This window comes from Prionailurus viverrinus, chromosome D3 (genome assembly GCF_022837055.1).
Source record: "Prionailurus viverrinus isolate Anna chromosome D3, UM_Priviv_1.0, whole genome shotgun sequence".
Lineage (NCBI taxonomy): Eukaryota > Metazoa > Chordata > Mammalia > Carnivora > Felidae > Prionailurus > Prionailurus viverrinus.
This window is the reverse complement of record NC_062572.1, coordinates 59,041,568-59,068,666: the sequence shown is the minus strand read 5'-3', so window position 1 is coordinate 59,068,666 and position 27,099 is coordinate 59,041,568. Positions and strand designations below refer to the sequence as shown.

Sequence of the window (27,099 nt, the reverse complement as noted above, 5' to 3'; positions counted from 1 at the left end):
TTCCTCTGCACCTCGATAGTCTGTACTCTTGAAATTATTAGCATAGCTAGATTAGTACAGCTAGATATCTGTCAGCTCTGATTTAATAATCTGACCCTTTGAGTTAATTCAATCATTTATCACAGGATAAGAGCTTTTCAGGTAAAAGTATAAAGAAAACAAAAGAATAGTGCTGGGGTTGGTGGGGTGACACCAGGGAGGGCTACAAAGGATACTTCCAAGTTACTGGTAATGTTTTAGTTCTTAAATACATGAGTGTATCAGTCAGGATTCTCCATAGAATAAATAGGATATGCATGGAGACTGACTATAAAGAATTGCCTTGCATGATTGTGGAGGCTGAGAAGACCCAAGATTGGCAGTCCAAAGGCCTGAGAACCAACGGTGTTAGTTTCAGATGGAGTTCAAAGGTAGTGGTCACCTATGTCCCAGCTCCTGAGCATCAGGCGGAGAGAATTTGTTCAACAGATAGGCTGAGGTCTGCCCACACTGGCAAGGGCAATCTTCTTTACTTCATCTACCAACTCAAGTGTTAATCTCATCCAGAAACCCCCTCACAGACACACACAGAATAATATTGGACCAAATATCTGAATACCTTGTGGCCCAGTCAAGTTGACACAGAAAATTAACCATCACAAGGGGTGCTTGTTTCATTGTTCTTTGAATAACAGGTATATGCTAAGTTCGTGAAGGATATGAACTAGATGCTAAAAGTGGTAAGCAAATGCAATTTGACAAAAGGAAGACGGTGAATACAGAACAATTTCTGAAAAGGTTGGTATGAAGGAGAAGAGGGAGACGGGGAGGTAGCTTGATAGGTCAGAAGTGGAACAACATTATATGGGGTGTAACCCATATAATGGGGAAAATGTATGAAAACTTCTATTTGACAAATAGATTATATAAAGAATATTCAGAATATATAAAGAACTCCTACAACCCATGAGTAACAAAACCACCCAATTTAAAAACATCCAAAGGATGGGGGCATCAGGGTGGCTCAGTTGGTTAAGTGACTCTTGATTTTGGCTCAGCTCATGACCTCAGGGTCATGACATCGAGCCCCAGGTTGGGCTGCAAGATGGGCAGGGAGCCTGCTTAAGATTCTCTCTCTCTCCCTCTGCCCCTCCCCTGCTCTCATGAGCCCTCTCTCTCTCTTTCTCTAAATAAATAAACAAACAAAGCGAGACAAACTTTAAAAATGAGCAAAAGATCTGAATAGACATTTCTCCACAGAAAATATAAAAATGGCCAGTAGGCACATGGAAAGATGCTCAATGTCATTAATCATTGGGGAAATGTAAATCATGACCAAAATGTGTACCACTTCACACTCCACTGAAATGGCTATAATTTTTTTTAAAAAGACAATAACGAGCATTGAGGAGGATGAAGAGAAATGGGAAGCCTCATTACACTGTCGGTAGGAAAGTAAAATGGTGCGGCCTCTGTGGAAAATAGTCTGGCATTTCCTCAAACGGCTAAACATCAAGTTACCATATGACCGGCAATTTTACCTAGACATATACCTGAGGGAATTGAAAGCATATGTCCACACATAAAGTTGTACACGCACGTTCACAGCAGCATTATTTGTATTAGCCAAACTGATGGAAATAACCCCAATGTCCATCAAGTGATGAACAGGGAAATAAAATATGGTGTTATCCAAGCAACGAAATACTGGCACAAAAAGGAACAAAGTACAGATACATAACAAAATATGGATAAACCCTGAAAATAAGTGAAAGCTAGTCACAAAAGTCACATGTTGTGCAGTCCCATTTGTAGGAAAAGTCTAGAAAAGGCAAATCCATAGAGTAGATGAGTGGTTTGGGGGCAGGAAGTTTGGGGGGGCAGGGAATAACGGAAAGTGTCTGCTAACAGGTATGGGGTTTCTTTTTTGGGTCGATGAGTGCATTCTGGAATATGATAGAGGTGATGGTACGCAACCTTGTGAACATGCTAAAAACCCCTGGACTTTAAAGTTTTAAGTGGTTACTTCTGTGGTATGTGAATATCAAGGGGAAAACAGGGAAATGTCACAGATGGAACGTCCTCAGCTATAGCCTCATTCACACATTATGGGTAAGCACGTGTCTAAAGCAACAAAGCTTTCCTGTTCAGTCACACACCCAAACGGAATCAGATCTCTGGATTCTGCCCCCTTCTGGCCATGGAAGGAAACAGTGAGGATCAACAGTGAGGAATGCAATTTGCTACTCACAAAGTGTGCTCTAACCTTCAATTAGAGGCCAGACAACAGTTACATCAGATAAGTAACTTTAATAAAGGGGCATGGGACCTAAAACTAACCCACAGCAAACAATCTGAACTCAAGTCAACAAAGCCATAAAGCCATGATGTATAACCCAAGTCAAGGCCACCTTCATGGAAGCGGGATGGGTGCGACTGTAGAGGGCTCCGGGCTCACACTCTGCGGGGCTCCGTGGTTTAATGCTCTTTTACCAACTTGAAATTCTTACTAATTCTATCTTTAAACTTGTGTTTTAGAAGTGATGTCCAATGGAACAATGGAGCAGGTGCACAAGTCGGGGAAGTAGATGCAATACGTATGTCTGCCATTCCCTGCACCCATGAGCCTAGAGTGACGGTAGGTGCACAATATGTAAGAATTCAGGGAGCCTCCAACAGAGTACAAGGTAAGTGTGTTACCTTGTAACTAAGCAGAGGTACTGAGAGCCTTGGAGGTCCCCCGTGCAAACCAGAACTGGCTTTGAATGCAGACAGATGGTAACCCAAGGGTCCTACGAAATCCTTTCTCACCCAGGTTATTCTGCAGTACAAGCCAACCACTTACACTGAAATGACATAGAAAAAAATGGAAAGATATGGTGGTCCACAGTTCCTTTTCCTTTCAGCCCTTCTGTACTCACCAGTAACGTGAAGATGGAGTGCTGATAGAAGGAACGTACACCAAGAAGTGAAATAAAAATAGCTCAGTTCGTCTTATATAGCGTTTACACTGTTCCAGCAGAAACAAAATGCATAGGCATGTAGGAAGGAGCTACAAAATGGAAATTGTATGATTCTGCATGGAAGTTAAACGCTCTTATATTTGCATTTTAAACTGGCATTCGTTGTACAATATAAAGAACAGTAAAATCTATGCTAAAACTTAAAAAATTCAATTTTTACGTCCTTACAGTGGCATTAAATAGCAAATAGACCATACAACCCCATAACGAGGCAAGAGAGATTGCAGAAGAAAGGAAAAAGCTGGGTAGTATCTTTAACTGTAAGCCAGTGACCATGCGTCTCCTCCATCAGGGGTTCTCACATTTGAGGAAGGCCAGAGACACCGGGAGGCCTCCACAACGTGAATCGCCAGACCTCCTCTTGGACTCTCTGATTCGGGGGGTCTGGGGTGGGGCCCCAGAACCTGCACTTTGTGAAGCTCCCAGGTGGTGTGGACACTGCTATACCACACTCATAACCACCGGTCTAGAATATGTTTATCTCAGCCTCTGGCGAGTGTCCGAGCTAGGCAATGCCATACAAAAGGAGTGTGCTGTTACCTCATACATGTTCAATTGCTCTACCAAGTCCAGGTCGGTCCCTTTCTTGTTCAAGTGCCGCTGGGACACGGCTGCAATGCCCAGCTCCTCCAGGCAGTCCACCACATCGTAGAAGCTGTCTTGGTCTGGCAATCCTGACAGCGTCTGGATGAAAAAAGAACAGGACACAAACACGTCTTAGAGGGCTGTCTCAAGGCTTTCAAAGCATTTTTTTTTTTGCAGGGGAGCCAGTAAGCCAGGATTATAACTCTATGGGACAAAGCAAGACAGATGACAAGATCATTTGAGAAAAAAAACTCTTAGGGTGGTAGCAGAATGCACTCCAAGAGCCCACTCCCTGGTATACAGGTACTGTCTAATCCCCTTCCCTTGAGCGTAAGCAGGACACTTCCAGGGTTAAATTACATTATATTGCAAAAGTGAACAGATTTTCCAGGTATCCTTCAGGTCCCAAGTCAGCTGACTTTGAGTTAAAGGGAAGATTAACCTGGGTGGGTGGGCCCGAACTAATCAGGTGGGCCTTTTTAAAAGCAGGTTTAGGCATTTCCGGAGCTCAGAGACGAGTAGAGAGATTATCCTGCTGGCCACGAAGAAGGCAGCGAGCCACCATGAGTTCTCCAGCTACAAGGAAATGAGCTCTGCCAACAACCACAAAAGCTTGGAAGAGGATCCCGAACCTCAGACCAGACTCCAGTCCTGGTCGACACCTTGACTACAGCTTTGTGAGATTCTGAGCAGAGGACCCAGCTAGGCGGTGCCTGGAACTGGTCCCATGGAAATTGTGAGCTGATAATTCTGTGTTGTTTTAAGCTGCTAAATTTGTGGTAATTTGTTACCTAACATGCTCAGTGATTAGAAACTCCTGTTACAGTCAATCTACCAACAGCTGGAGTTATAGCAATTTAATGATTCCTTTTTCTTTCAATTTGGTAGACCTTCCCCTTGGTCTATGAAATTTAAGCAAACATGAGAAATTTCAAAGCAGCAACCAAGAGACAAAAAGATAGCCCACGACAGAGGGCGAGGTGGGGGGAAGCTGACTTCTCTTTGAATTCTGTGTCTCTTAAAAGAAAGATGATCTCAGAGCAGGCTTCTGCTCAGAACTGGAGGGACCTTGAGGTTATTTACTGCAAGTCCTTATCTTAGGAACAGGGAGATGAGAGCTGGGGAGGAAAGGGATTTGCCTGAGGGAACAAGAAGTTCCTGCCGACCTGGGACAAAAGCCTAGCCTCTCCTCACACACTCATGCTTCTACACAAATTATTCTGGCCTGGAATCTCCAACACAGGTTTTTACTCCCTATTTCACTGCCTTTGCATTTCCAAAACACTGTCTTAAGACCAACGTCTCCAACACTTCTATTTGGGGGCTATTAACATTGGAAAGAATGTCTCCATTCGTAACACAAATAATGGCTTGCTCCTTTCTATGCTGACCAAAGAGGACACAACTCGGTGCTGTTGAGATCAGAAATGAAGGAAAAATAACCGGGATGCAAGAGCTTAATTAACCAGGGGCCCCAGCAAGGACCCAGAACAGGAGGCTGTGAACCAGTCAGACTCCATAACAAACAGGTGCTCCCAGGTGAGCGGCCAAGTGTGAAGGCACCCGCCAGCGCCTGCAGGTGCCAGGTGAGGTGGGGCCTCTGCCTTAGCAGGCAACCACAATCCTGAGCTGTCCCTGGCTCCTGAGGCTAATTGAAAAACTATGCAGCCGTTCAAAGAATCCTATCATCAGAACAATCCATCTTTTGGTTTTAGTGAAAACCCTTGAACTTGTTAAAAGATGAGGAAGTGGAAATGGGGCCCAAGGCCAAGGACAGGGCTGGTGATCAGAGATGCCCTGACTGCAGACTGCCAGAATTGCAATTTGAGGAACCCAGGTGAGGTGATATTTAGTGTTTGATTGACAACTTCCTACTCAACAGTGTGGGAGCCACGATGAGGCAGACAGAAGCCTCCTCACCTCTCAGTTCCCTTCCCTTTTTTCCCTGAGAGTCAACTGAAGTTCTTACAGAACTTAGCCCAGGGAGTTAAATTCCTGAACCTAATTCCTGTGGCCTTAGCAAGTCCAACCATGATGCCATCGGGGGGGGGGGGGGGGGGGGGGGGAGGAGTACTATTAAATAAACAATTAGGTCCATAGAACTGAACAGATTCGAGGAGACTTGCTCAAAATAGGTTCGGAAGTGAGGGTATTAAGAGGTCATTTGTCACTTCCACTGTGACATTTTGGGCTGGAGCCAAGCCCACATACCAACCCCTTCCATGTGTGGCTGCAGGGGTAGATGGCCTTTTGCCACAAACAAATATGGCTTCTTTTCTCTACTTGCAGAGGAAGAGGACATTCACCTATTTTCAGCTGATTCTCTAATATCTCCACAAACTGTTCCACGGCCCCACCCCTCCCTGGCCTGTCCTCTCCCAGTTCCACCCGGACACCTCGCCTCTGAGTTACCTCCTCCTGGAAAATGTGGCAGCCATTTCAGAAAGTCTGTGAGGCAAAAGTCTCTTGATGCCTTGACTTTCAGATGACACTCCTGACTCCCCTTCCTGTTTTCTTTCAGACCCTGTCTTGCCAGGGCTTGTGACACATAAATCTTCACAGGCATCTCTCAGAAGGAGAAAGTTCTGTCCTAAAGGGCATTTTATTTTTCTCTCCTAGGTTCTCACTGGTCACATCAAATCTTTCTTACAGAATAAAACCAGTGTGGCAAATGCCTGTACACAAATTTTTTTTTAATATTTTTGAGAGAGAGAGAGAGGGAGAGAGAGCATGCAAGCGAGTGAGCAGGGGAGAGAAAGAGAGAGAGGGAGACACAGAATCTGAAAGAGACTCCAGGCTCTGAGCTGTCAGCACAGAGCCCAACACAGGGCTCGAACTCATGAACTGCGAGATCATGACCTGAGCTGAAGTCGGATGCTTAACCAACTGAGCCACCCAGGCACCCTGTGCACACAGATTTTCATTGCAACATTACTTGTGAAATCCAAAAGCTGTAAAAACCCAAATCTCCTTCAATGGGAGAATAAGTTGTGGTGTATCTGTATCATAGAATACTACACAGCAGCAGAAAGAGCAACCATTAATACACCCGGTAACGGATAAATCTGAAAGAAGGCAGCCTCAAAGGGTTACATCCTCTCTGAGGCTATTTGACGTTTTGGAAAGGAAAAAACTATAGGGATAGTGAATGGTTGTCAGGGGTTGGAAGAGGGAATCAAGATATCACTAGAAAAGGATAACCTGAGAGAGATTTGGGGGGAGATGGAAATGTTCTACATTCTAACTGTGAAGGTTATGCATCACGATACAAGTGTTAAAACCCACACAGCTAAATTCTTTAAAAGTTTACGGTACAGTAATTAACAATAAAAGGAATGTAAAAATAAAGGCAAATACTCAGCATGAATCTCAGCCCTTCCCTGAAAGCTGCAAGCCAGCCCCACAGTAACACCTCTTGTCCCTCATCTACCTCTTCCTGTTCTAACAAGGTGGGCAATATCTGAGCCCCTCAAAGTGGGGGATTCCCACTGCGGGGACTTCAGCTGGATGGAGAGAGGGCATTATAGAACTTCCGCTTGCAGGATGAGAAGGGGTTACTTTGCGATACTCGTTCAAATCTGATAACATGGGGTCAGGGGTATGGACAAGATTGGTGGTGGGGGGGGATTAGCCTGGATCTTGGAAATCCCCCATTAACATCTCTGTTTAACAAAGAGAGCAAGCGTCAGTCTCAGAACCATACGCAGGCTAAACTTTAGTGCCCCTGTTTTGTCATTAAAATGTTCATGTTTTGAATTCCACGTTATTAGTCCATCTTTTATTTGCTTAAAAGAAAACTTAGAAAAGCAATATAGTAATTTCCCAGATTTCAGAGCCTGAATTTTTTCCAGACCCATATTAACATTTCAATTTACTTTTTTTGTTTGTTTGGGATCTCAGAAGATTTTGCTCACTGGGGCAATAAACATGACTAAAATTCAGCAAAAGAAAACAAACCCAGTGTGGATTCTAGTGGTTTATTGACCTTGAGGAAAGGATGACATTTGGAGCAATTGTCCATAGGACGTTCCTCAACCTCCCCTGAGCCAGAACTAACACGAGAAGAGACAGAACTGCCAGAAGAGAAAGAGTAAGCGAGGAATTCCTGGACGTTAAATGCCATCTGATGCCAAAAAGAATGTGACAGGCACTGGGTCCTCGCCAGCGCCCGGCAGCAGAATGGCCACACCCGCCCCCGCTGTTAGGACCATCGAACCACCCGAGCATGGCCTCCGCCAAGAGGATGGGTAGCATTACAATGGAAACACCAGCCAAGAATGAAAATTCCATTTTTGCTGAAGTCCACATTTTCCAAAACCAATGTCACTGACTGAAAAGGACAGGAAATAGATGACCCTGATCTTAAAAATAAATGAACAGAAAATTGCTTTAAAATTGCATGGTAAGGTATACTCGCCAATTCTTTGAAAACATAAACAAAATTCTTAGGATTATCCTACAGAAAAGGATGCCCATTCCCCACCATGACCATACTAGAATTTCCCGGGTCCTTGTCAACAAAATGACATTTCATTAAAAAGCAATCCCTGCCAATATGACCTGGGAGGAAATGTCTGTTTTACTATATATTTATTTTCATCTGAATAGATTTAATGTCCTTCATTTTTCAACTGGGTTCTTGATAAATTGGTAATAGTATAATTTTCTGCCCTGTTTTTTTGCAAACCATTTCCCAATGTGCTGCTTGCCCTTAGCTTTTATTTGTGGTTTTAATTTTATAAATAACACCTTTTATAACTTAATGCAGTGAAATATTTAAAAGCCCTTCTCTTTGGAATATTTTTGACACGTTTGATTATTAAAATAATCTTCATCTACCAGAAACAAATTAATCTTCCCCTCTCCTTCTTTTTCTACTGTTTCATGTGTTACATTCAACTCTTTAATCTGTCTGGAATTCATTTCGGTATTGGTCAAAGCATGTATGTTCATTTCCATTTAGCACACCCCCTCCCCAGTCATGAATGAAGCTAACCCATCCCCAGTGATTTCAACCCTAGGGTAAGTTGCTCTGTGAAGTGAGGTCTGTTTCATCTGGCCGCCAAGGAAAGGGCCAGGACCACATTGTTTTAATCTTCAGAGTTTGCATGACATTTTAATAACTAGAAGAAATTACTTCTCATAATGCTTTCTACTATATGTTCCCAGCATCAGGGGAAATGTTTCTCTAGTTATATTTCATGAAGAGATTCTCAGTCTTCTTCTCTGAAGAACCATCCCTCACTATAGCTGGTACTATAGGCCTGCACCCAGCAGCTTGAGGAGTGAAGGCAGGCCCACGGGGTGGTTGGTGAGATTCCTGGGGTCTAGGGCACAGCAATCTGCAGGAGACACCCCTCCAACACACACACCACCTCAGTTATAAGGAGGAAGGGACACCAGTCCCGAGGGTGGGCTGGCTCAGGGCATCGTGGGGTCAGCACCACCTCTAGGGATGGATGCTGAAGACTGATATTACCCTGCCAGGTGGTGACCAGGAGGGATGGGTTGGGAGGGAGGAGAGCATAAGGGTGATGTCACTTTCATAAAAGGAGAATGAGACCCACTCCCAGCAGTCAGAATTCAATACACAGTGGAACAAGAGTGCCTTCATTTCTCCTGGATTGTACACTATTTTCATAGGGTACCACTTGCTCATTTATGCTCTTACAGAAAAATGTTTTCAAGGGGACATCTTGATAGGAAAAGCGGTCAGAAAATTCTCACTGCCATCTCTCTGGTTTTGTTAGAAAAGACCATGCACGCACATCGTATGTGGGCAGAAAGGGTTTTCTCTCGCAAAGAAGAACACTGTAGCCATGGTTCCAGCCACCATGATGGGGGTGGTCTTTGCTCAGGGGGCAGATTTTAGATTTTCACATCGTATTAGTTCCCTGGGGCTACTATAACAACATACCACAAACTAGGAGCTTAAAACAGCAGAAATTTGTTCTCTCACAGTTTGAGACTGGAAGTCTGTTATCAAAGTGTCAGCAGAGCCATGCTCTCTCTGAAGGCTCTAGAGGATGATCCTTCCTTGCATCATCCTTGGCATTCCTTAGCTAAGAGATGTATTCTCCACTCTCGGACTGTTCACACATGGCTGTCTTCCTCATATGCATGTGCATACGTCATCTCCCCTCTATGTGTATACCTCTCTTTTCCTCTTCTAGGGACATCAGTCATATGGGATTAGGGTCCACCCTAACGACCTCATCTTACCTTGATTGCATCTGCAAAGACTCTCTTTCCAAATAAGGTCACATTCATAGGTATTCACAGGGATTAAGACTTCAACATATCTTTTAAGGGGACATAATTCAACCCTTAACAATCATCAACCAACCTTGTTCACTAAAGTCATGGCATAAACCAGCAGCTCTGTGTCGACCCCATCTTTTTCCTCCAGGATTTCCATGATATTTGACCAGGGTGTGACTCCTAGGAACAAAGCAATAATCATCAGAAACAGCGAGTCAATGTTCCTTATCCAACTCATACCATAGTTCATCCGAAGACTCATCACCCAATGATGACAATGTCTTTCATTCACCAAATTTCAAAGGGTAACACTATCCTCAGGGTGGACTTGAATACGCTTCTCATTTGGCAATAACAGACCACATCGTTCTCGTCCACTTGAAAATGTACACTCTTTAATGTCAGGATGGCTATCAATTTGCTTCAAAGCTCCCTTTATGTTAAATATGTAATTTGAAAAAAATCCATTCACGTGCTGCTTTTTAAGCCAATGAATTTCACTCTCTGAGCATGGAAACTCTCAATAAATCCTCTCGGAATGTCCCTCAGCATGTTATGCTCTGACCTTCCGCAAGGGAAAGGGAACGTGGGAGAACCTTATATTGACTCCAACAGTGGACTCCAAAAAGTAACAGTGAAACGTCCGTCTGGCAAACATTTTAAGAACAGAAGTATATGACCTGTGTTCAGTCAAGGCACAAATACTGTTTAAGCATCAACAGGGTACAAAGAACAGGGTCTACTGGAGCCTGCCTTCAAGAGCTTTATAATCTAGTGGAACACTTAGGCATAAACTCAAGAACACACCTCAACAGAAACTAAAAGTATTTAAGAGGCAAAACCATTTAGCTAAGCCTGTCACTCAGCAAGGGTTGTCTCTTGCGGTGCAGATGGTCAAGGAGAGCCCGAGGCAAGAAGTGGCACTTCACTGGGGCTCTGCAGGTGAAGGCTCAGGGGTGGTTAGTCCCTGGCTCCAGGAGAGGGCAGGAAAACCCATCACATTCAGGACTGATAAGCCAAGGCCAATGTCACAAGGTGAACACAAAACGGGACACAATTTCCTACGTCCGAGATAAACATTTGAAGTGAAATACTGCCTTACCCTTGGCACGGTGGTAGGGAACATGAAGCCTTTCCTGCTTTCTCTAAACAAATCTCAAAGGGAGATTGCTTATTTTTGCTGATAAAAGTAAATTCTGATATAATGGAAAGGCAATGGCTTCCAAATGCTAGTTCTTGGATGGGTAATGTCAGAGCTGATTTCCTGGCCTTGCAAACAAAGCTCCCCAAGGTCAGCAACGTTATCTATCTCACCTCTTTGCTGTCAGCACAGTGCCTGGCCCATGATAGGAGCTCAATAAAATGTCTGAAGAGTAAATGAGGATCTCTGAGAGGGCATGAACTGGGTTAAGCTGGAGCAGTTTTAAAACAACCAGAGGGCAAATGCATACAGTACGAGAAGGAAGGAGGTAGGAGAATTTTTAAAAAAAGAACAGGCACCTACTATATGATGTTAAAAATGCAGATACAGCTTAATATGGAGGTCTGCTGGCTCTCCTAGCTCGGGAACAGAAAGCTTCCTCTTTTGCCAAAATTGCCCAGTTGGTCAGTACTAGGGAAGCTTCCCTAACCTTTCCCAATTCCAAACACAAGACCACGATCTTTTGCCCATTAACTTCTAAAATACCTCCTTGCTGATTTTTACTATCCAACTATTCTGAAGTCCTCACCTGCCCAGCAAAATAACTGTTTCTGCCCTCATAACAGTCAATCAATGTGGTCAGTAGGTCTTGGGTCCCACTGTCCAGGTACTATTCGAGCACTCCAAATGCTTCTGCTGTGTTTAGGACAAGTGCAACTTGTATTATTCACACTCAGCACCCAACCTCAGCATAAAACACAGGTTCTAGTGGGTTGTCCACCTATGGTTAAAAGGAAGACCAGCAGTGAAACTAAGCATTTCCAATGGCACTAGGGGGCCCAGAGAAAGCTTTCTGGTTGCATACCTTGGAGTCAAAGAGGCCAAACAGGGCCTGGGGAAGGAAAGGCCAAGAAGCAGAGGCAGGCTTAGAGGGAAGAGGGGAGTAGGCAGACCATAAAGACATACCCATGTGCACACCTTTTAGTCCTTTATAATGAAACATTCAAACACTGGCTTAACTTAATGGAAAATGGGCTCTTCAGCTGTGACATCTGATTACCTTTTAACGATTTCAAGTCTGGAAAGTTGCATATATTCCTACACTGTTGAGATGAGTGTTAACTCTCCTGTGATTGTTTGGGGACCAGAAAATAGGTAAGATGTAAAAGAAAGAAGGTAAAGGGGAGGAAACATTTTGGTGTAACAAAACAGCCTTGGCAGGGCTCAAGGTGGCCCATGTGAAGCACCAGCAGCTTCTGCTTCCCCAGGAGCCGCACCTGCTGGAACTAAATGGTACAGGTCAACCCCTCTCCCCACCGACCTCTGCTTGCACCATACAGAGTGTGTGTGTGCTTGTGTGGGTAGGGGGCTGTCCTATATTCAAATCATCAACTGTATGATCTTATCCCTTCACAGGACAGAGAAAGAAACTGAGCCCCAAAGTAGCGGAATGAACAGAGTCTCAAGAAATGCATCTAAATAGGAGCATTCGTATCAACCTTGGAGAATTCCTGAGATAGAGCACTTAGTCCCTTTGCCTGAGCACTAACGAAGCATATTAGAAGACAGTAATTTCCCTAATCATTGCCTTCTCTCTCCAGCTCCACCCCCAGACACTGGCTCTGTGAGTAGAGGCTCCACGAGAGCCCGTTTTTCCTCCGATGTTTCAAGTACATCACTGGCACTTAAATATTTATCGAATAAATGGATTTTATATGAAAAATACTTAGCACAGTATCTGTTACGTAATGTCAGTAGCTGTACCCGCCATGGTGGTGGGGGTGGTGGTGACACTCACGCTTACGCACAGGCCTTCTACATGGACTCCCAGGCAGGTCCCCTTTTCCCGCCAAACCACAGGGCTACTCTCTCAACCCAGAAGAAGCCAGCCCACAACGGATGACTCAATACTTTCTTCCCCTTACTCTCCTCCTAGGTCTCTAGGGTAGCTGCTCCCCGACCAAAAAAGAGATTTAGCACAATGCCTCATAGAGTTGGTCTACCACTCAGTCAGAAGGTCCTTGCAGCATGTTCCACATCTTTCTACGTGCCTGACAAACACATGTAACACAGATACTTCTGCTGTAAATAACCACAAAAATGAGCTGGAGTTTTCTCTACCATGCTTTGGGAGTTCGTCACAGAACAGTGTATCCTGGGGCAGACGTCAGAGACAGGATGGCTTGAAACGATGGCTGGATTTTTTTCCCTGTTAATCCCGTGTGATACACACATTTAGGAGTTATGCCATATCTCATTACACCAGATTCAAATGAAAATAGAGCTTCTTCAAGAGCAGTGCTCACCCAAATTAGGGGGACTCAAGACTTGTAAGTGAAATTTCAAACTAACTTACCCGGTCTGGTCACTTGCCCCACCCTCGGAGAGGGGAACCCATCTAGTTAGAGGGAAGGGCACCTTCCTGGGGAGGTGGGGGGAGAGGGCAGAGCTCTCTCCATCAGTTTCCTGCCGACCCCACAGGGACAATCTTGATGAAAGGGAGTCTCTGATGATGGCAAAATGACAAAGACAGTCTCCTGCACACACTCACTCTCTCTTCCTGCCACACCCTGTCCACTAGGAAGCGAAAGTGACCTGACAATTCAAGAAAAGAGAGGACCCAGCAGTTTGAGCAGATGGGCATTCCTGCACCATGCCCCAGACAGTAGCACCAGCCCACCTTTCGTTCCAGCCCCCGGACAAATGTGCCAATTGCCTGGCTCAAATGGGGCATTTTTAATATTCCTTAACTCATCAAATATTTATTAGTCCCTGTGATGGACTATGACCCATCAGCTCTTTTCCCTGCCCCGCATCTGGCCTACTCCTGGCCAAAGGGCAAATCATCCCCATTCACAGGACGAGCCCTACTGGTTAACCTACGTGCATCAGGCATGATATTCACAAAGCAGCCAGAGGAATTTTTTCTGGACTTCATCTGCTGTAGGTGGTAGTAACTGCTGAGGACTCATAGCTTATGTGCTGGTTTTCTTTGCTGATTATTTAAATCTGACAGTTTTCATCATCCAAAAGAATTCCTTTCCAAGAACAAAAACCAAAATGCCAGCCTACACTTCAGCACGCCCATTCTCCACCCTACCCCACAGAGGAATAGCTCTGAAGCCACTCTGAGGAGTACAATTTATGGCTTATTTATAAACCCGTGCACAAACGGACATGCTTGGTTGGCGCTCAGTCACCTCTGGCATCTCTGTCCAGCCCTTCACCCAGCTGAGAGGGAAAGAGAAGGCTGCTTCGAATCCTATGAGGTGGAAACACACCTGGAAGTCACGGTTCTCTCTGCAGAGCGCCCTGACATATTTATAGGCTTCATTCCATCACAGGGCTCAGGAACAATTTTACTAGCAGTAAAATAGGATGATGTTATATGTATGCATTATAAAATCATGGCCAAGACCACACATGTCCACAGAGAAACATGCTATTGAACCACGTGATATGCTATGTCTGAGTTTTTCCATTAGTGTCGCTTTTTTTTTTCCCAGCTGCTAGCGCTCAGTAGCAGACAGATGGCAGTAGCTGCCAAGAAGTTAACAAATTTTATAGGCAGACCATCAAGTTGAGAAAACAATCCATTAGCTGCCCTTTTTTTTTTTTTTTTTTAATTGGGAAAAGATGGCCATCATTTTGTCTTGGGGAAGACAATGAAGAGAACAGAGAGCCTCGGGCTGGGCTGGTAGATGGGGTCTTAAATGTGGGTACCAAGCCCTGGGTGATCTCAAGATCATTCCTCTATCCACCGCCCCCTCCCCCCGCCAGCCTTCATGCAAAGTTAAGTCCGAGAAAGGAAACTCTAAGATCTCAACTAAATGAAGCCAAAGGAGGACCCCCAAGGCCATGAGGAGACTTATCCTTTGAATGCAGCCTCCATGAGAATGGTACATGGGTTACCTGAAATCTAGGACAGGATAACAAGGAGTCTATTAACTGCCCCAAAGCAATCCCCAGATATAATTGGCAGATGGAGTATGACCCCTCCAAGGACCAATAAAAGGGTCCACCTCACTATCTTCCCATACACCCACCTTTGGCCCTAAACCTCATTAAATGGAAACAAACCCTGGTTTCTGAGTCACTGACTGTCTTCATCAAGGATTCTCAGCTGGTCCCATAATCTGCTCTTGGCCATAAGAGATTTAAAATCTGGCACCCGATGGAAACACGCTGTTGTAGAAAGAAACACGCAGGCCTGCCCTGGTCTGGGATCCATCTTCCAGATTCACGGCCCCTGTCCATGCATGAGGGTTTGTCTCTCTCACACAACCTGTGATCCGCCATGCCTGGTGCTAACATCTGCCTGGGCATTTGTGGGAAAGGCATGGGAGCTCAATTTATGGCCCTAGATGGCTTTTATTAACTGATATTCCAACTTCCAAAGTAACTAGTGAGCTACTTTCTTTCACCTGGAAGGTGAGTCTCTGAGCAATGCAGAACCAGAGACACAAATGGCTTGAATCAAAGAGTGCAATTTAGGCCCCTTGTTTCTTCTTGACAGTTGTGTCTCGGCCGATTTGTGGATGAAGTGTATGCACAGAAACACATAAACGAAACTCTAGGGAAATACACCAACATGTTAACAATTATTTCTGTCTGTTGAGATTAGAGGTGATTTGTTATCATCTCCTTTATATTTTCCACATTTTCTACAGAGAGTATTACTGTTATAATCATAAAAAGAAAAAAAATGGCATGAAGTTTTTGATTTTGAGTCTTAGTGGGGATGACAATAGCGGTAAATACTGTCCTGAGAGAACAACCCCCCAAAAGTTTTTAAAAGGACAAAACAAAAAGCCCCTAACATTTTAGCTTCAGGCTTCACAATATTATTGGAGCCACAGCATGTTTTACACTAAACCAAATCCAAAGGCCTTTTTGTCATCAAGTATGTATGGAAGGCCCGCATGCTATGGGGCAGCTATGAGCCTGGAAACCAAGAGGAGAGCCAAAGACCCTCAGGCCGGGCACATAGTCATGGGAAACATCAATGCAACAACACAGCAGAGAAGGGGACATACGGGGCTCTGAGTGCCCAAGATGGACCTGAGATAGGGAAGGGACAATGCAGGCCAGGGAGGGAGGAGGTGGGTGACAGGTGGACAGGGGCTGGGTGGTGAAGGGTCAGTTGCAGGGTTTGGACCTAATCCTATAGGCAGGGGGAAGCCACTGGCAGGGAAATAATAAGACAAAATTTGTGTCTCAGAAGACTTTCCAACAGCAGAGGTGAGGGATGCCAAGTGTAGATGGTAAAGGCCCCTAGTAGGAAGGGCATGGGATGGAGGGAAGGAGGGGAGAAGATTCAAGAAATAGCTAAGGGTCAGAGCCAACAAACCAGCTGTGAGAGGAGGGGGAGAAAGGAACCAGGGTGACCTGGACAAGATGGGAAAAGGGGAGAAGGAGCTGGTTCTATGTGTTCAGTGGAGGGGGTGGGGACAGGGCATAAAAATAAGCTCAGGGTTGGGGCAGCTGGGTGGCTCAGTCAGCTGAGCATCTGACTTCAGCTCAGGTCATGATCTTGCGGTTGGTGGGTTCGAATCCCATGTCGGGCTCTGTGCTGACAGCTTAGAGCCTGGAGTCTGCTTCAGATTCTGTGTCTCCCGCCCTCTCTACCCCTCCCCCACTCACTCTATGTCCCTCACAAATGAATAAATGTTAAAAAAAAATTAAAAATAAAACGACATAAGCTCAGGGTCTGACCTGTCCTGGACAAGCCCATGGGTGTTTTGTTTGTTTGGTGTGGTTCTTTTGGCACTGTTACAGCAGGTTCCATCCCTAATCTTTGTAGATGTACTATTCTAAAAAATACGTTTCCTGCAGTGGGAAGTTTGCACAATTGTTTGCACTCAATTCTGTTTTGAACATGTTAAAAATGGAAGCCTGCCTGCAGTAGACACTTTTGCCCTGATGCAACGGTGGATGGGGGCCACTTACCCCTTTTAGTGTCGACAGCAGAGACGGCCTGAATCAGAAGAGGTGCATTGGACTCCGAGTACTCCACAAAGACCAGCAGCAGCTTCAGGGCTGTCTTCACCACCAGGCGGAACTGCCCAGAGAAAAGAAAACCAACATATAGCTCTGGATGGTCAGCAAACACCCGGAGGCAGGCTGGCACCCGGCACTTGCTCTGGCCGGGGAACTCTTCTCAGTGAGCACACGGAGGCCTTTGCTGGGTGCCTCAGAAACAGGAAGTAGAATTATGCTCACCTCACAGATCAGGAAACGGAGGCACTGATTATCCTGCCTGACCCAGAAATAGAACTGGAATTTGAACCCAGGGCCTCTGGCTCCAGAGCCCATAGCCTGTGGTCTCTCGACCAACAAGGTAGCATAGCACTTGCCAGGTCGGTTGCTTCATTTTATCCAGCCTAGAACAGTGCGAGGTATGGATGATCACACTGCTCATTTTTCTGGTGAGGAAGTGGACCCAGGAGGTTAAAGGACTTGCCCAAAGCCACACCACCCAGCTGAGGCAACTGGGAATCTGAACCAAGTCCCGTCCTGGTCGTCCCAGGGCACAGCATTAGTAAGGAGGCACCATTAGCCCAGGGGCCTTCCCTGCACAGGTCACAGGTCGCCCACCCAAACTCCCAAACCTCCCAGCTGAAGATCAGCTGGCCCTGGGGGCCACCTGGCAGCCTGGTGGGGGCAGGGGGTTCCAGGTCACCTCCCTCCCAACCCTCTGGGGGCTCCTGCTGCAACTCATCACCTATAGTCTCCCTACCCTGAGCCTCGATTCCCTCCCAGAACCTCCTCCTAAAGGAACTCACCCACCAACTCTCTCTGGGAAATGGGGTCAAATCACGCATCTAAGAAACAAGGAGCTCACGTCAACATACCAGGGACACATGTAGATCTTACAAGGAGCTTGGAACATCGTGCACTCCAGTGAATACTGGAAATTACCCTTGTTAGGGTTGCCACTGGCCTCCATGTTGACCAATCTGATGGTTACTTCTCTGCTCATTTCAACCCCTAACAGCACATGACACAATTGCTCCGCTCCCTCCAAGGACCATTTCCTCTCACCCTGGCCAACCTCAGCCTCTTACCTGAGTGGCCACACCTTTACTGGCTCCTTCTAGAGTATCCAACCTCTAGGTGGGGGGAGGCCTCAGAGTTCACTCCTGCATTCTTTCCTTCTCTTTCCATACACTCCCTCTAAGTGAGCCCTTCCAGTCTCTTGGCTTTAAATTCTGTCTACCACCTGATGCTAACTATTGCACTCCAGTCCTGACCAAATTCCTGGGCTCTGGCATCGCTCCTCATATGCTAACAAGTTCCTCAAATTCAGGTGGCCAAAAGAGAACCCTTGATCTCACGTGTGCTCATTCCATCCCGTCGACCATTCCAGCCTGCTCCCTCCACTCCCCACGTAGCATGAGGCCCTGCCACCCAGTGAGTGGCCAGTGGGGGGTCACCCTGTACTTCTCTCACCCCGTCCCCACAGCAGATCCATCCACGAGGGCTGTCAGATCTTCCCTCAAGAACCGCCCTGAATCCATCCACCTCTCTGCTTCTCTGTCCATCCTGGACCACTGTAAGAGCCTCTTAAGTAATTACAGACTGGTCCCCACCTCCCCTGATGTCCAAATGGACAAAATTTAGCTGGAGTGACCACCACACTCTCAACCCTCCCTTCCCTGCCCACCGAGCTCGGGATGGAATCCACTCCCACAGCCTTTACAGCTTGGCCCACCTGTGACTCTCTTTCCTGCCCAGTGTGCTCCCTCCATCTACCCTTTTGCAGTCATGTGATGATGTGTTTTTAACCTACTAAAGCTTGTTCATGACTCGTGGCCTTCTCACTGGCTATTTTCTGCCTGGAACCAGTCACCACAGGGCTGGCCTTTCCTTATCCTTCAGGTATGAAAAATTTCCCCTCATGGGAAATGCCTTCCTAACCCCCTTCATCCAAAGGGACTCCTTGGTGACTCTTACATTGGTGCATTATATTCTTCCCATCCTTTACCACGACCTGAAATTGCTACATATGCACCTGACCTTCCTCTACTGCCCCCAGCCAGGACATAAGTTACCTGGCGGCAGAGGTGCTTTATGCAACACACCAGAAGTGTCATCTGCCCTGGAAAAGCTGACTGGTCAGGACTGCACGTGAGGCTTGTTCTTCAAATGCAGTCCCCCTCAGGTCACGTGGAGCACTCACCTTGGCCCGAGCTTCTATCCTCCACACCAGCCTAGTCCTCAGCGATACTGCCCACCCCCCATCCACCCACCGCAATTGTCTGGAGGGCAAGCAGTGCTTTCGGCTTCCGTTCTCAACGTTACATCCTTACCACAATGAACACTGAATTCTTTAGAGGCCTTTGACCTCTTCAGAGGGTTTCTACTTTCATAACTTGAGTCCTGCATTCAGTCCCCTGCTCCCGGACTGAATTCCTGAGTATTTTTTTTCAACCACAAGGCTGGGGGTAGAAGGGGAAGGCAAGGCATAATGAACTGTGCTATCTTTGTATGTTTAGAGCTACAGACATTTCTTCAAGTAAATAAAATCTAGCAAGCCCAGGCGACTTCCTCAGTGGGCGGCCTATTATTAAGTAGATTAAGCCTTCTCAGTGCCTTCCTGGGCAAGATCTGGGCTGCTGCCCTCCTCACTCCCCACCCTGCAGGGGCCCTCTCGCATCCCTCTCATCAGTGTTCCTCCTGAGCATCTCTGTGGTCACAAGATCTTGGCCAACACAGTCCCAGGGACCCAGAACCCCTTAGCCACTCTCCCTCATGAAGCTTATTTTAAGAAACCACTGTTTTCTAGCAAAGTCTTTTTTTTTTTTTTTTATTGGTTTCAACATGTCTATTCATGTCTACTTCTCCTTTGCTGTAAAGGTTCTGTTTGGAGTTCTTTTGGCATTGTATTTGTGTTTAAAAAAAAAAAAAAAAAAAAATATATATATATATATATATATATATCCCAAACTCTTCTGATTCACGATTTTAGGCTTCTATGAAATTGGCTTCTATTGAGCCTAAGTGTGTATTTGTGTGTGTTTGGAAGGCTTACTCTGTGAAATTAATAACAAACATGTTCGATAGTTAAACTACTTTAGAAAAAAAGAGCAGAATGTGAATTTATGGAAATGCATGGTACTAATTGCAAGCATGTCCTAACTAATCACCAAATACGTCCAGCAGGACTTCTCCCCAGAAATACCTTATTAGCATTACTGTAGAGACTTGAAAGTAATAAAAACACATGACTTTAAAAGGTTTCTACATCAACCCTTATTTATCCAGAAATCATTTAATTTGATGCCCACAAGTATCTGGAATGCAGTCAAAACCCTCCAAAGCTTTGGAACAGCCACAGTGGAGGCCACACACCCATCCCTCCAAGTCCAAACACGCTGCTCATCTCAAAGCTCTTAAAAATCTACTCCAGGTTCCACTGCACTTATCTTGGACACATCCTAATAGAAATGGCTATGGGGATTGCCAGCCCGTATCCACTGGGAAGGGACAAACCACAGGACGGTGACAGGTAAGGAGAGGCAGGCCCAGCATGGTGGCAAGAGCAAGGACCGTGAATGAGGAAGGTGGGAACAGGTGACACAGGTGTCCGTGCACACACACCATGGCATGGCTCAGCCACTGAAAGCCCCTCAAAGGGACAAGGCGGCGTCCCTGCAATCTGAACTGCTGGATTTTCAGCTCTGCCCCGTGCTCCTTCATGTTCTAATGACACGTTCCAATGCAGTGACTCACAGGCTCACGCACTTGCCCATCTGTCTACGACCGAAGGAAAATCAGTAAGAATTGATTCTCATTCTGAAGGTACATCAATCACATGAGAAGGTGAAGCAACCAGTCATAAAACAGTTACATGAGTACAGGGCAAAAAGGAGTCCGTCTGAAAAGCAGCGGCTGTAAGACAAATGGGCAAGTTCCTCGCGCACCTGGAGGATCAGAGGGGCCACCCGTGAAGGCTACCAAGGAAGAAATTCAGAACACGGATGGCGGTGGAAGGGCTGACCCCATTTAAGGTCCCTCCTGCCCCAAGATGCTGTGCTGCTTCCTTTGACAATGTTGAGTGCTTTCCAGATGCCCACCACCTGTGAGGGAGTGAGAAAGTCATGGCCCTGCCTTCAAGGGCATGGTCATCTCACCGCTGAGACAAGACTCAAAATACCTCCACACCACATGACTGAACATTATCTGCACTACAGGCTCTCAGAGCCAGGCTGCTGAGGACAGAGAGCACTTGCCAGAAGACAGCCGTTTACAGTGGGGAGGGAGAGTCGGGGGAACAGGGTCGGAGCTGATCCAGCCGCCTGTGGGCTTCCGTGCAACACAAGAGCTGTGTGTCAGCCTTTGGGATCGTACTCCCGCAAATAATCCCACTCCCTTAGGGACAGAGGGAGCACACCGGGGGTCCAGATTCAGCCTTTGAGCTACACGTTACCTACATTTTCTGTAATTACATGCTAGGGGATCCCAGTGCTCTATTTTAACACTGTCCATTATAATAAACTATGCTTCATATCGCTTTAAAACACGTAGCTAAATCATAGTCTTTAACAGGACTCTAGACAACCCCTGTGTTACGAGGGCAGGATGAGAACAGGCGGCCAGCTGTGAATTGTGCTCCTCATAAGTATTTAGCACACTTTGGGGGCGACAGGGCTGAGGTTTACTTTCAGCTGCAACCAGCATCTTGCACTCTGTTCTTACTCAGCATAAAATAGAGGCCATGAACCTTCAGGGGAACAGAGCTGCCCCAGGGATGTAACATTTGTCAGGTCAAGCCTCTGTCTGGGGACTGAGCCTCCGGGTTCCATAAACGACTTGGGGATCCAATGTCACCTCCATGCCAGGAAGCTGGGCCTGGGGGAGGGGTGGCAGGATACTTTCGACATAGGACTTTCCCTTTTTTTAATTTTCTGGGCTAACCCACAGAGAGGGTGTGGAGTCAGCCAGTACAGAACCCGGGCAGCTGCGTTTTAGATAAAATATAACTACCAGATGTACGGAAAAGGCATAAAAGCCAGTTTCTCAATAATTTTGCACATTAGAGCAAACGAACTCCTTTCGTGTTTTATTGTACTTAGAGAAACACAAGAACTATACTTAGAAGGTCAAATATGCTGCTTATTAGGTAGAAATAAAAGTATTCCAAACAAAATTTCCAAATTCCTACTCTTCTAAAAATTCAACAACCATAAAAAGAAAACAATTTCCAAACCTCAGGATTTAAATTACAAAGGGGGTTAGAAAAACATGCTTCATTCTATTTGTTTCATTTTCCACTAAAAAGCATAGATACATGTTCTGGAAGTGGATGCTGGTTATTAAAACTGAATTAGAAATTGGTAAGATGACTTGACTTATAACGTTTTGCCACATTGGTTACCAGGTTACCAGAACTAAGAATATACGGACTGTTTTTTTTTTTTTTAATTTTTTTAATGTTTTTATTATTTATTTTTGAGACAGAGAGAGACAGAGCATGAGCAGGGGAGGGGCAGACAGAGAGGGAGGCACAGAATCTGAAGAAGGCTCCAAGCTCTGAGCCGTCAGCACAGAGCCTGACGCGGGGCTCGAACTCACGGAGTATGAGATCATGACCTGAGCAAAGTCGGATGCCCAACCAACTGAGCCACCCAGGCACCCTGAACATATGGACTATTTTAACAACAACAAAGAGTCAAGCGACTTAAGATACTTTTAAGTCCTTCACACTTAAATACTTTATCCCAATGACATATCCTTGAGCTCAGAATCCCTGAGCCAGAAGCTCAGAATGGGCCCTGGAGCCTTTGTAGCTGGTTATCAAACAGTCCAACAGATACCTCTGACCCTGAATCTGTCCCCTTCTAAGATGCTGCCTGCAAAATGAACTGGGTCTGGTCAGAAATACAGTGTGGGCCCAGGCAGATTACGGGAGTACAGAAGTCTGGGCCAGGGCTTTGTAGGTATCTGGCACAGGGAGAGGCATGTAGAGACCAGGGCTGGTGCCTCTGCCTGGACAGGAAGTCACCTGCACTAAATCCATGTGCTATGGCCTCCAGGCCTGATGCTTGACCTCCTTATGACCTGATGGAATTTGCAGAAAGGGAACCAAACTACATTTGTGATTCATGTAGTAGCCAAGTGTGAGTCTGGGAACCCTGTAAGTGTTTACGAGCTAAGGGAGAGGAAATCTTGCAGAATGTAACACAGCAGAGTATTCAGAAGTAATTAAATATCAAAATAATAAAAAATGCTACCAGTGAACATTTTCTTTCTATTGAGATAAACTTCTGGGGCTTAGCAGGTTTCTTTAAAGAACAATGAATAAAAGTGGACAAGGTCAGAAAACACCCCCTTTGCTAACTCTCTCTTGGGATACTCAATGTAATTATGAAGAGTTAGTTGATATGAGGGAACATATATGCACTGATATTGTTAACTAAGGAATACCAAAGCCTCCACACTAAACTACTGCCTTAAAGAACACCCTGGTAACATCTGCCAAATGAAGGAGGGAAATCAACAACTTTGGATACTTGTCCCGTTAGTGACATCCCTACTCTCAGATGCAAAATCTCATGTTCTAGAAGGCTACCTAACCTGTCACACGACTAATTTCTGAAAGACGTCAAAAGAAAACACAAAGGCCAATCTGATTCTTTCTGCTATACTATGGGGAGTCCCATCTTTCCCTCCGGTGCAAACACATAAGCCTTGGGGAAATGCTACAAATATTCTCTCACGAGCTATAATCAAGGTTAAAGAGCTTTCCTAACTAAATAATCAGCCCTGGAAACATGACAAAGGACACCACAGCCAGCTCCCATCTCCTTAGAGTGGGTGGAGGAGGGCTGGCCGGTGGAGAAAGGCTGTGGGGAGCAGGGTTAGCAGTGCTGGGAAAGCAAACCTGAGCTGATAGGGCCACTCCCAGGCTGGCTTGCGGAAGCCGACACTTCCTCCGGTTCTCCAGCCCATCCAACTCTCCCAGAGCGTTGCTTCCCGAGGAACAGCACATGGGCTGCTCTGGGATGTCTGCATCACCCCCAGATATTCTCCCGTCTTAGAACCACCCATCCCTAGTCTCTCCAGAATCTAGAACACAGCTGCTAGTCCTTGACCAAATGCCCTAAAAAGGCAGAAGGGTCAAAGTCCCCCTGTTTCTGTTTCTCTTGTTCATGGGGGATCTTGCTTGCAGAAATTAGTAAGCTACAATTCCAGGTTATCCACAAGCCTCTTTAGAGTTATGGTTCCTACCGCCTATCAGCTCCCTGAAGATGATCATCTCAAAGTGGATTAAAGACACTGCTGTCCAGTCTTGTGGCTGGAGAGCCTTTCTGGACCAGATCCCCTCGGCACGCTGGCTCCTATAAGGTCTGGCTTGAATCTCTGGTCTCTCTCCCTGACATCTTCATAAAATAACAATGAGTCAAACTAGGTCTTCTCTTTTTTTTTTTTTTCTTTTTCTTGCACTGAGATTATCCTCATATGGACATCCAAGAGATCATATAGGTGAGAATTAGTTTTCCAGTCATATGTACCCAAATAACCAGAAGGACAGAAACAGCCCTAAGGGGAAGAGAGCCCTTTGTGTCCCCTATCCCTCTAACACAAATATTACTTGAACATTCCATTGAAACTTGTAGAATTTTTAAAATTCTTACCTAACGGAACGATAAACATGGAAAAACATTCAAACACAACCTCATTTACTAAACATGTTAATATCAAGTTAGTAACAAAGCTCTTTAAACGCTATAGCATCAAACAAATTGATTAACACAAGAAAAGTCCAATGAATTTACTACATTTCTATAACTATTACATAAGCATTTAACATGTTTTTAAAATAGTATGATGACCCAGGAAAATGCTTGTAATGTAGTGTTAACTATGTAATAAAGTTGTTTTTTTTTTTTAATTTTTTTTAACATTTATTTATTTTTGAGACAGAGAGAGACAGAGCATGAATGGGGGAGGGTCAGAGAGAGGGAGACACAGAATCTGAAACAGGCTCCAGGCTCTGAGCTGTCAGCACAGAGCCCGACGCGGGGCTCGAACTCACGGACCGCGAGATCATGACCTGAGCCGAAGTCGGACGCTTAACCGACCGAGCCACCCAGGCGCCCCTGTAATAAAGTTTTAAAAAATTAGAAGAAAATGTACAAAGTTAGTCATTGAATCTATATAGAAGTATTTCAGGTGATTTTTTCTCTTTTTGTATTTCTAAAGTTTTATACAAAGAGTATATTACACTTATGATCATAAAAAAAAAAATCAAAGGTTTACAAACGCGAAGTCCTCATGCCTGCTGTCAAGAAAGTAAGCAATCAACAGGGGTGCCTGGGTGGCTCAGTAGGTTAAGCATCCAACTCTTGATTTAGACTCAGGTCATGATCTCACATTTCTTGAGTTTGAGCCCCACATCAGGCTCTGCACTGACTGTGCAGAGCCTGCTTGGGATTCTCTCTCTGCCTCTCTCTCTCTCTCTCTCAAAAATAAATAAATTTAAAAAAAAAAGAAACTAAGCAATCAACAGATTTAACTTAACTTTGGAACTCTATGATGTACAACAATCGATATGTTAAAAACTCTGCTGGAAAAGGTGGACAATGTGCATGAACAAATGAGAAATTTCAGTGGAGGGAAACTAGAGTCAGATGGAAATGCTAGAAATAATAAGCACTGTAAAAGACATAAAGAATGTATTTCCGAAGTTCCTCAGGAAGACTTAACGAAGACAAGCTGAGCAAAGACAACAGAAACTGCCCAAGATGCAACAGAGGAAAAGAGAGTGAATCAGTTTTAACCATGTGAAGCATATTTTGATGTCAATCACAGACAACACTTTAAAGTCCCAAACTTTCCCTTCCCGGACAGAAGCCAGTTGCAAGAACATCTTAACAAGCATCCTGAAGGGAAAATGATTCAAATGAAGGTACACAATCTCAATTTCTTCATGTCAAGCTCCAAAGATGCAGAAATTAAGAATCTTGGAAAACTATGTCCCTCAAACAATAGCACATCTGATGTTCCATTGGAGGGACAACAGGTATTCAAATAATGGCTTATCAACATGGCAACTATATTTTACTTTTCACATTTGAGCATATAAATTAATATACTCCTGCATAATACTTTTAAGAATAAGTGAGCATAACATGTGACGTTCTGAGAATTTACAATGCAGGCATCTCACACAATGCAAAGTTCATGTCCCAATTTTCAGAAAGAAGGATTATAGATGAAGCTGAAAAATTTATATCCTACATTTCATTAAACCTTCTAACTGATCCCTGGCAACATGCTCCAAAGGCTTTCTGGATGAAAGTCTCATAAGCACTTAGAAAAGAGAGAGAGACACCTGGGACCAGCAGTTTCCAGGTGAGCAGGTTCTGGCAAGCTGAGGCCACCTCCTTCTTTAAACAGGAGGTTGAGGGAAAAGAGGTGAGGGAAAAGAGATGTTGATTTACAACACTGGACACTTGTTTGCAGATACAATGCTCAGTGTTCTACCTATTCTTCACTATTATTATCCCCATTTTATCATTTATTAAACCCATTCTATAGATGAAAAAGCAATCCACCCAAAGGATCATACAAGTGTATTTGGTCTCAGGGATCTGCACTTAACAGCAGATGCAGCATACGTTGACTTTGGCTTTGGAACTCAATGAAGAAACGAGGCTGGATGATCAGAGTTCAGCGCCTTCCCACTAAAATGGCCTAAAAATGACTATCAGTGTCAACCTGCAAGCTGCACGGGCTTATGCATTCCTTGGCTCTATCGATGTTTTGGTTAATGGCAGAGAAATTCTGCTCATTAAATTTATGTTAAATAAAACTAGGACTGGGGCGCCTGGGTGGCTCAGTTGGTCGAGTGCCAACTTTGGCTCAGGTCATGATCTCCCAGTTTGTGGGTTCAAGTCCTGCATCGGGCTCTATGCTGACAGCTCAGAGCCTGGAGCCTGCTTCAGATTCTGTGTCTCCCTCTCTCTCTGCCTCTCCCCTGCTTGTTCTCTTGCTCGCTCTCTCTCAAAAATAAACTAAAAAAATTTTTTTAAACAAAAACCCTAGGACTAACAGTTAACATGATGAATAGCCAAAGCAAAATGCAAAATCATCTTAAGGCTG

General features: G+C 45.1%; 1 protein-coding gene across 4 annotated transcripts in view; it reads right to left on the bottom strand.

The window, feature by feature from the left end:
- FHOD3 (formin homology 2 domain containing 3) overlaps positions 1–27,099 on the bottom strand; it is a 470,296-nt gene that overhangs the window by 161,883 nt on the left and 281,314 nt on the right. For 3 of the 4 annotated variants that reach the window (XM_047828303.1, XM_047828305.1, XM_047828304.1), the window contains exons 7-9: positions 16,939–17,050; positions 9,934–10,028; positions 3,543–3,686 (exon numbers count right to left, since the gene is read on the bottom strand). In XM_047828303.1, the coding sequence (XP_047684259.1) occupies positions 3,543–3,686; positions 9,934–10,028; positions 16,939–17,050 (351 nt within the window). Of the gene's footprint in view, positions 1–3,542; positions 3,687–4,029; positions 4,188–9,933; positions 10,029–16,938; positions 17,051–27,099 lie in introns of those variants that run through there. The other variant, XM_047828306.1, reaches the window with a different exon arrangement.